Raw genomic sequence first — 9,431 nt, forward strand, 5'->3', positions numbered from 1 at the left:
AAAACAATCTGTAGAGTTTTCCCGGAAATTTGTACATTGCAAGTTACAGCAAACTGCTGGGTTGACTTAAAGGGTAACTCCACCCGCTCAACTGCACACACGGATAAAGAGTAAACATGAGGACTGTACTCCTATGATCCACCTACCTCTGCAATGCTATAGGCCAGGGGTAGGCAAATTGCACCACAACTGGAGGGCCGGAGATTGCCTACCCCTGCTATAGGGATACAACACCAATGCAATTCAAGCCAGACCCATAGGAATAAAATGAATTGAAGGGGGGGGGAATAGTCCAAAGAGGTCAAATGTATGTGGACAGTGTAGGCGCAAAAGGCCTTTACCTGACGGTCATATGGTTGGGAGGAGCTGTGGTTATTCCTGGTAGATCATTCTAGAAGGGTGAACGAGAAGGGAAAGTTGGCCCACTTGCCCTCCCCCAATTCTTGTACGTCGACCGGGCCAGATTATTGGAATTTTTGGCTGTAGTGAATCAGGCTTTAACTGATTGGTGGTTGATGGTCAAATGGTTGGGAGGTACTGTGGTTATTGCCAGTAGATCATTCCAAAAGAGTGGACAAGAGGGGAAAGTTGGCCCACTTGCCCTCCCCCAATTCTTGTCGACTGGGCCAGATTATTGGAATCTTTGGCTGAAGTGAATCGGGCTTTACTTGGTTGGTGGTTACCATTTGAATGGTTGGGAGGAGCTGTGGTTATTGCCGGTAGATCATTCTAAAAGAGTGGACAAAAGGGGAAAGTTGGCCCACTTGCCCTCCTCCAATTCTTGTCGACTGGACCCGATTATTGGAAGTTTTGGCTGTAGTGAATCAGGCTTTACCTGGTTGGTGGTTGACATTCGAATGGTTGGGAGGGGCTGTTGTTATTGCCGGTAGATTATTGCAAATGAGTGGACGAGAGGGGAAAGTTGCTCCACTTGCCTTCCCCCAATTCTCTTGGGCTGGGCCAGATTATTGGAAGCTTTGGCTGAAGTGAATTAGGTTTTACCTAGTTGGTGGATGACGTTCAAATGGTTGGGAGGAGCCACGGGGTCAGGAGCCGTGTTTATTGCCAGTATATCATAGAACCCAACGGTTGTCCTTTTATTTATTGGGTGTAGCTTTATTTTGGTTTGTTTATTTAGCGTCCATCTCAAATCCATGTCACACAGTCCATGTATTCTTTTAGGGGGTTCGATAGGTGGGATGATATTGGTGGATCCAGCAATCATGCTCTTTGGATAAGAGAGGTTTGTGGGGCATATCGGATATTCAAAAATTGTAACACTGTTCATAGACATCAGACTATTATTCTAAGTAATGTAAAGGAAGAAGAGCGTCACAGCAACGACTGAGAGAGCAGAGGTAATTATTTATTCATAAAACTTGAGACACCACCACGTTTTGGAAGTTCTGAGGGTCTCTCTTCTTTAGGGCTTTATGTGCTAGTTGTAATAAATGGAATGACGACTGAAAATGTAGGATTTTGGCTAACTTCGCTGACTGTCCAAAAATGATGGCTGTTCAAATCTTTCATCCACCATCTCAAATGTATAGCACCTTGAGGGCTGTGCTAGCAATCTTGCCGCTGGCAGAAACTTAGCGACGGTAACTAAACACTGCATGATTGACTGCAAAAAAGATGAAATATAAATTGCCGTGGACCCGGTGGAAAAATTAGATCGCTTTGAGAGACTGCCAACATTTTGTTCCAATCTTTTTTCTTGAACCTTGTTGAGGTTGTCCATGTATTGCCCAGTTTCAACAGCATACTTGACCATCTAGTGGTCAATCCAACTCCTGGGTGGTACATTCTGGTGACTACTTGCAATTATATGAATGTTTCCCAGTGGATGGAAAGGGTGTTGAAGTTGACTGAAATTTGGCACATGTTTGGCCAGCTTTAGAGACACGTTTCCTGTCATTAAGCCATTGTCACCGAAATGCAAATCACCCTCACCAGAATGGTTGAGGTTAGCATGCCTAAAACACCCTGTATTGGATAATGCTGATGGCACATTTACAGCATCACCACCAATCTACTCCTTTTGGCCATTGACGCCAAGAGATAAGTGGCAAAACTTTTCTTTGCTCTGATAAGGGCGCCATAGCAGAGCAGAAGGAACAGTGCACATTGAGATAATGGCGAAAGAGTTACACCTAAAAACCGATACAGATAATGACTAATAAGTTTCTCACTACATTTGGTAGCACGGCTCCTGAAGATGATGTACACGTTCACTTGAAGCCTGACATTTTTGCTTTTTATGTAGTCAGGCTGCATAACACTAGTACGCTTTGGGATTTTTTACAATGTGCGTGTGTTAAATACTGTAAAAGGTGCCCTGTGCCTGCAGCACACTGGAGAGCCAGACCACTACTCTCACACAAAGGGACCAACATTCTCCTTGCACGGTGCTCTATTCAGTTAGAGAGCCTGAACGTTGATGAGCCTGAATGTTGATAATAAGCCTGAACATTGATAATAAGCCGGAGCGTTGATGAGCCTGAGCGTTGATGAGCCTGAGCGTTGATGAGCCTTAGTGTTGATGAGCCTGAACGTTGTTGAGCCTGAACGTTGTTGAGCCTGAACGTTGATAAGCCTGAGCGTTGATGAGCCTGAACGTTGTTGAGCCTGACCAGGGGCATCTCTGGGCACAAATATGTTGATGGGCTGCTAGGTTACCATGATGACCACTTTGGATCAAACCTAAGACTGCTCTTAACGATAGTCACTCTAAGTTTTCGAGAACACAATCCCCTTGGGTAGGCTACCTTAGATTTTAGGGGTTCAATCAGTCTTTATTGAGTTTATTTTGGGTATATTGGACTCCTCTATCCTCTTTTTTCATCTTATAGATTTGCCTTTCGTTCTTCTTTTCGGCTTTCTGCATGTCTTTTCCCTGGGGTTTGTCTTTTTCTCTCTCTGTTCTCTGACTGGTATTTCGCCCACATGTTGGAGAATGTGGGGTGATAGGTGCTGCTGGGCTCATTGCCCTCCCACCACACTGTGTGCTCTGCTCAGGGCAGTTTTTGCCTTTTGATTCTGGTTTGTACAATCGGGTGGAATGCACGTTTTCTTTATAACCTATTCCAGAGCTGTCCTTCATTGGGACTGGGCAGGATCCTTATGCTTTCTGCTTGCCCAGCTGTCATCCCTGTAATGTTACTGTACGTGGATCTTTTATTATCTCCTGTTATGATGTTTATCATTTACTTTTATTTCCTTGTATTACCTTTAATGTCCTGCTGCCATCAGGGCCGTGCCTTTAATGAGGCAGCCTGGAGGCATCTCTTTGGATCACAGCAGGCAGAGCACCATAATGTTTGTGCTGCCCCCTTTCCAGTCAGGGCATCCCAGGGCCGGACGGGACGATGTGTAAGGGCCACACACATCTCCCCACCCAGCTTTTAGCAACCTGTGATGCTCTGGACGGCATCCCGCTCAGCTTCTGGCAACCAGTGATGTCAGGAGGTGGGCAGGATGCCGGCCAGAGCAATACCTATATGCCACGCTCCCCATGCTGCTGGCTAGAGCATCCATCTAGCACAACACCCCCCACCACCAGAGCTTTCATCTAGCACAACACCTCCACTCAACCACAGAGCTTCCATCTTGCACAACACCCTCCCACCAGAGTGTCCATCTTGCACAACCATCACCTCAGGCGGCAAAAACATTAGGGACACCACTGGCTGTCATTGTTTGCTCTTTGTCAAAATAATAAAACTTATGTAAAAGAAAAGTAGGTAACTGACACAATGTACAGCATGGATGGACGAATCTCCCGCTGTGTCCTTTGTTTTTCTGAGTGCCGCTGTAAGAATACTCAAACAGCAACGTTGGCTAACTGGCTGCCGTCAATGTTCACCCCATAGATTTTCCATCCGGCTCCTTCGATTTCTTGATTGAAGGATGCTGGACTGAAGGGTGCTGACAAGACCACCAACTGTGCACATTTCCGCTGGGTCAACAAGAACCGGCCGAAAATCCACACAGTGTATGGCCAGCTTTGCATTGCTTGCATTCGACAAAATAAAAATAGAACCAATGTCGTATTATTGAATAAAGGTGTGTCTTTTATTTCTGTCTGGAGTTCCTGCAGTTAGTGGGAGAGCGGTGACATACGGCAAATGCGGGAGCGGCGAGCAAACATATACATTACTGTACACAATGGCCTGGCTCCCTACCAGTATTCCGAATCCTGTACTGCAGATCAAAGATTATCTGACACGGCTGTGTTTACGCAGCGCAAACCACGGTACAAAGATCTCATTGTATGGCCACCAGCTAAGATCCTGCAGGCTGTCTCTACATGTCCCGCGGAGCGCGGCGTCTGCAAACCTAATTGATATTATTGAATGTGTTATTGAATTGAATTGAAACATTCTCTTATGTAGGAAATGCACCAGTGGAAGGCCGGGCTTTCATGCAGCTAAAAAAAACAAACAAACCGATGATTCCTGCCGATAGCTATAATTAACAGCCAACACTACAGTTGGCCCCCTACCCAGTGATATAAATCCTGTATAATAATAATAGTAACATGTTAATTCCATTTTAATAGTCATTTTCAGTATTTTTAAAACTGACGTTTTCATTAGAATAATCACCGGGGATCCTTTTAGGAAGGTCCTTGCTTAGGTGCTTCCTGTTACAGGGTGACAACGCTCTGTATCTGTCTCCCAATGTTGCTCTTATATTGTCACCCTGTCACATGGGCTTCCTGTGCATACTTACCAACATTTTCCTCCCCAGTCTCTGGGACATGGTCACACCCCCACCTATGGCCCACACTTAATGGTTCCACCTTCTGGGCATTCCCAACCAGATCCTGCCCTATTTCCAGGTGGTCCCACCCAGGTCACACCCACTTTGGGTGGTCCCATCCGTGTCACACCCACTTTTTGGGTGGTTCTGTCCAGACCATAACCAACTTTTGGGTGGTCCCGCTCTAATTACACCCACTTTTTTGGTGCCCCTCCCAGATTATACCCACTTTCTGGGTGGTCCTGTCCAGAAAACACTTTCCGTGTGGTCCTGTCCAGATAATACTTACTTTCTTGGGCGTCCTGCCCAGGTCACACTTACTTTTTGGGTGATCCCACCCAGATCATACCCAATTTTCAGGTGATCCTGCCCAGATCATACCCACTTTTAGGGTGGTCCAGCTCTAATTTCAGCCACTTTTTGGGTGGTCCCCCAGATTATACCCACTTTTGGGGTGGTTCACCCCCAAATTGTACCTACTTTTTGGGTGGTCCCCCCAGATCACAGCCACATTCTGGGTGGTTGATTATACAGTACCTACTATTATAGCTACTTTTTGGGCAATTATCCACAAACCGCCCACTTGTGGTCACCAACCCATCAGCTAATACCCCTTCTAAGTTACTTCTGCACATGCTCCGTAGCCTAAATAAGGGTGATGTAGTGATCCCGGGACACAACCCAGGAAAAAGCATCATCGGAACAAAGGCAAATCTGGGACAGTTGCCATCTATGCAAGTTGCTGTTTCAGCACACATTACCCAATCATGGTCTACTATTGTCACCATCATGATGCCCACCAAAATGAGAAATGCCATGCAGCCATCACTGGAGTCCGTGTAGACAGGAAGTGGCTGAAAAGAGGTTGGAAGAAATAAGCAGCACTGAATATAAAACATATACAGTGCTTTAGCACTGAGTAACAGAATAGTCTGTAGCCTCTTTTAATTTAAATTTTCCAGTTTAGGGCTGCAAAGGAGGTGTGAGACAGCTAAACACGGCCCCAAAAAAATGGCAATTCGGCATACTTGTTAATAGTGGAAGTAGAAGGGACAGAGTGGACAGCGTGCTGTGAAGGACAGCGAGTCTCAACCTTCTCCTTCAGCAAATGTTTGCTATGACAGTCAGGAATGTCTCATCCCTTTGAATCAATATCATCTAAAAATGTGACAGAGGCAGAGTTACTGCGCAAGCAGAAATTGTGGCAACCCAATATGATGGCCGCCTGGGTCAACTGCACATCAATGATTTGTTTTTCTGATTCCATCAGAATTATCATTATTATTATTATACAGGATTTATATAGCGCCAACAGTTTGCGCAGCGCTTTACAATATAAGGAAGACATTACAATCACAATACAATTCATGACAAGATGGTAAGGAGGACCCTGCCCCTGAGGATTTACAATCTAAAAGGGAGGGGGAAGTGATACATGAGGGGGTCATACTTTGATTACTTTCCACTTTTGTCCTTTTGTTCAGTTCAATCAAGATTACAAATTAAACTGCAATCAGTTTAATTGGGGTCAGTATAATTTTCATAATCTAAAAAGAATGAATTGGAAAATGATTATACCACATGCTGCTTAAAAACAAAAATGTCTCATAATAATAATATAAAATAACTAAAGTAACCCATGAGCACATTATCACACATTCGGGTATATTTATAAAGCGTACACCTCATCTATAGCCGTGTGGATGCTGTTTGCTTGGCACTAGCGCCTCTAGATGGCAATGAGGAGAATAGGAAACTTCCATACTCCTCAGCACCATCTAGAGGTGCTAGTATCTAGTTTTATAAGTAAACCCAGTTGACGTGTGTGCGTTTTGGCACATGGGCCCACTTATTACCTTCAGGCCATCAACAATCGTCCATGAATCTGACCCTTTTTGGTTCCAATGCATCTTTTCTGTTCTTATATATACGTTGTGGTGTGTATTAAAGGGTCTGGTGCGTTGTGTACTATGTGGATGTGTGTTGGGGCCCATTAGAAATTATTGGAATCACCTCCCGAAGCACATGCAAAATGCACATACTGTATCCATGGGTGTGAAGCAAGCTGTAGGCTGCATTCATACTTTGCACATTCGTGGTCACAGCTGTCATGTCATCACATGCCATGCAGGACCACCAGTCCTGCTTTGTAAGTGAGGAGGCCCACAACTGGTTGGAACGAAGAGCTGAGTGCCAGCTGCCAGGATGTGAGGGGTAAGGTAAGTTAAAGTCTTTTTTCCCCCTTATAGCAGCGCTTCCCCCACTTTGAAGTATAAACAGTATCATACCCTGTATAATCTTATATTCCTATAATTTGTCTTTCTTACTTTTTATTTTTTTCCCCTCTGACTGTTGCGTTTCTTTTCTTTCAGTGGTTCGTCTACCTGTTCCTGATGAAATGCAGCATAACCATATCCACCATAGTCCTTCTTATCCTGATCATCACCTTCCATGTCAAGGAGATCCAGGTACTTAAATTCAGCATTTTCACAATGCCTCCACCGTTTTTGGGTGGAGGGGCCAGGTTATGTGTCAAATCATAAATACTTCTGCAATCCTGAGGCTTCAGCACCTCTGATTTATTTGAGTCATCCTCCAACAACATCCAGGGCCATCCCTATGATGAGGCAGCCTCAGGCTGTTGCCGCAGACGGCACCTCTTTGGGTCACATGGGGAGGGGGGCGACAGGCAGAGCCTGCCACTCCCTTTTCAGACAGAGCATCCCGAGTTGCTAAGAGCCGGCCGGGAAGATGTGTAAGCGCCATACACATCAACCTGTGATGCTCTGGCCGGTGTTCCGCTCAGCTCCTGGCAACCAGTGAGGTCACTGGTTGCCAGGAGCTGAACTGGATGCCAGCTAGCATGTCCGAGTTTGCTAAGAGCTCTTAACCTGACGCTTGACCAGCATCCCCTCCACCGTCACTGGGTGCCAGGAGTTGGTGACGTCACTGGTTGCCAGGAGCTGAGCTGGACGCTAAGAGCTCTTTACCCGACGCTTTGATTAGTGTCCCATCCACCGTCACTGGTTGCCAGGAGCTGGTGATGTCACTGGTTGCCAGGAGCTGAACTGGATGCTAAGAGCTCTTAACCTGACGCTTTGACCAGCATCCCACCCACCGTCACTGGTTGCCAGGAGTTGGTGACGTCACTGGTTGCCAGGAGCTGAACTGGACGCTAAGAGCTCTTAACCCGACGCTTTGATCAGTGTCCCATCCACCGTCACTGGTTGCCAGAAGCTGGTGATGTCACTGGTTGCTAGGAGTTGGGCGGTGCACTATCAGGACGCCAGCCAGCGCGCCCTTCACGTGCATAACAAGCACCCCATCGAACACCACCCTGGAACATGACCACCAGCACCCCCTTCCCCCCTGCCTCAGGCAGTTATTCTAGGGACACCTCTGGCAACATCTAAGAGGACTTAGAGTGATGCAACAATGGCCTGCATATGGATTATATAGGCAAAGGCGTCAGTCCCTTTGTGGCAATATAACTTTATAAGTCCAAATGCAGAATGCCCCTTGCCTGGAGAACATTAATTAACCTTGCAGCAGAGAACTAGTAGTGTGCACGCTTGTGTGTTTCTAGTTCCAAGACCCGCCCTTCCTAAGAAAAAAAAGTCATAGAGTTATGGTCAAGTTGACCCCTAGCCGGCCCTTTAAATAGGCCATGATGCTGGAGGCCAATAGGAGGCGCTCCCACTCATTTGTTCAATGTGATTGATTGCACAGTGATGACGTAATCAGGAGGGCACAAAAGTCAGCGAAAGGTCATCAGCGCCCCAGTTCTGTAAAGCAAAGTATTGCACCAGAAAGTCAGTAGGACAGCCAAGCACCTAGCATTTTCAAGTACAGAAGTCAGCCATGGAAGCCCCCACCTAAAGGCCGGTTTTCTTTAATACCGGATCTCTTATTGCACAAGTTAAGACAGACTTGGCACGGTGACTCCTCTGCCTCCCGTTCCCACTGATGCATGGATCCATCATAATCACAGCTTGAGAAGTTGAAGGAAGAAGGAGCCGGTGTTCACACCATTGACCTGTTCCTCGTGTAGGAAAAGCAATTTGTAACACATTAATACAGAGAGGAAAAATAAGTCAATTAGGGCATTTTTCTAGCTCTACACCGAGGCCTGGGGAGGACTGGAGAGTTCTCAGATGGTTGTTTTTGGCTGGAAGATCGTTTTTATTGTTGCATTGTGCCACTTCGGTCTCAGTGGTTCAAGGACCGCGTTCAGGATATGAATAATGAAGTGTCCTATTATGTTTGGATGACGCGACTAGCTCAGTATATTTGTGCGCGGTGATCCAGGCACTTAATCAACTGGCCGTGAGTCAATCCTTTATATTGACTTTGTGATGTTTGCTTTCAGTGGAGGATAATTGACTTGGTGTGGAGGAATGGATGAGCTTCACTTTATAGGTGTGTTGTTTGTATTTCAAAAATCTGTTTTACATTTTAAAAAAAAACTTACTTTTTTTTATATACACTGTATATATATATGTAGATAGATAGACAGACAGACAGAGACAGACAGACACAGCAATAAAAGACAGATTTATAAAAAAAGAAAATATATTGTTATTATTATAATAATATATATCAGGGCTCAAAATTTCCACTCGCCCCCTCGCAATTGGCGAGTGAAAATTGGGTGGGGGCGAGTGGAA

General features: G+C 45.6%; 1 protein-coding gene across 1 annotated transcript in view; it reads left to right on the forward strand.

Annotated features, from left to right (window-relative positions):
- KCNN4 (potassium calcium-activated channel subfamily N member 4) overlaps positions 1-9,431 on the forward strand; it is a 53,466-nt gene that overhangs the window by 24,234 nt on the left and 19,801 nt on the right. The window contains exon 2 of the mRNA XM_018554632.1: positions 7,137-7,232. Within this exon, the coding sequence (XP_018410134.1) occupies positions 7,137-7,232 (96 nt within the window). The remainder of the gene's footprint in view (positions 1-7,136; positions 7,233-9,431) is intronic.

The sequence above is a fragment of the Nanorana parkeri genome, unplaced genomic scaffold (genome assembly GCF_000935625.1).
Source record: "Nanorana parkeri isolate BGI_ZX_2015 unplaced genomic scaffold, ASM93562v1 scaffold166, whole genome shotgun sequence".
Lineage (NCBI taxonomy): Eukaryota > Metazoa > Chordata > Amphibia > Anura > Dicroglossidae > Nanorana > Nanorana parkeri.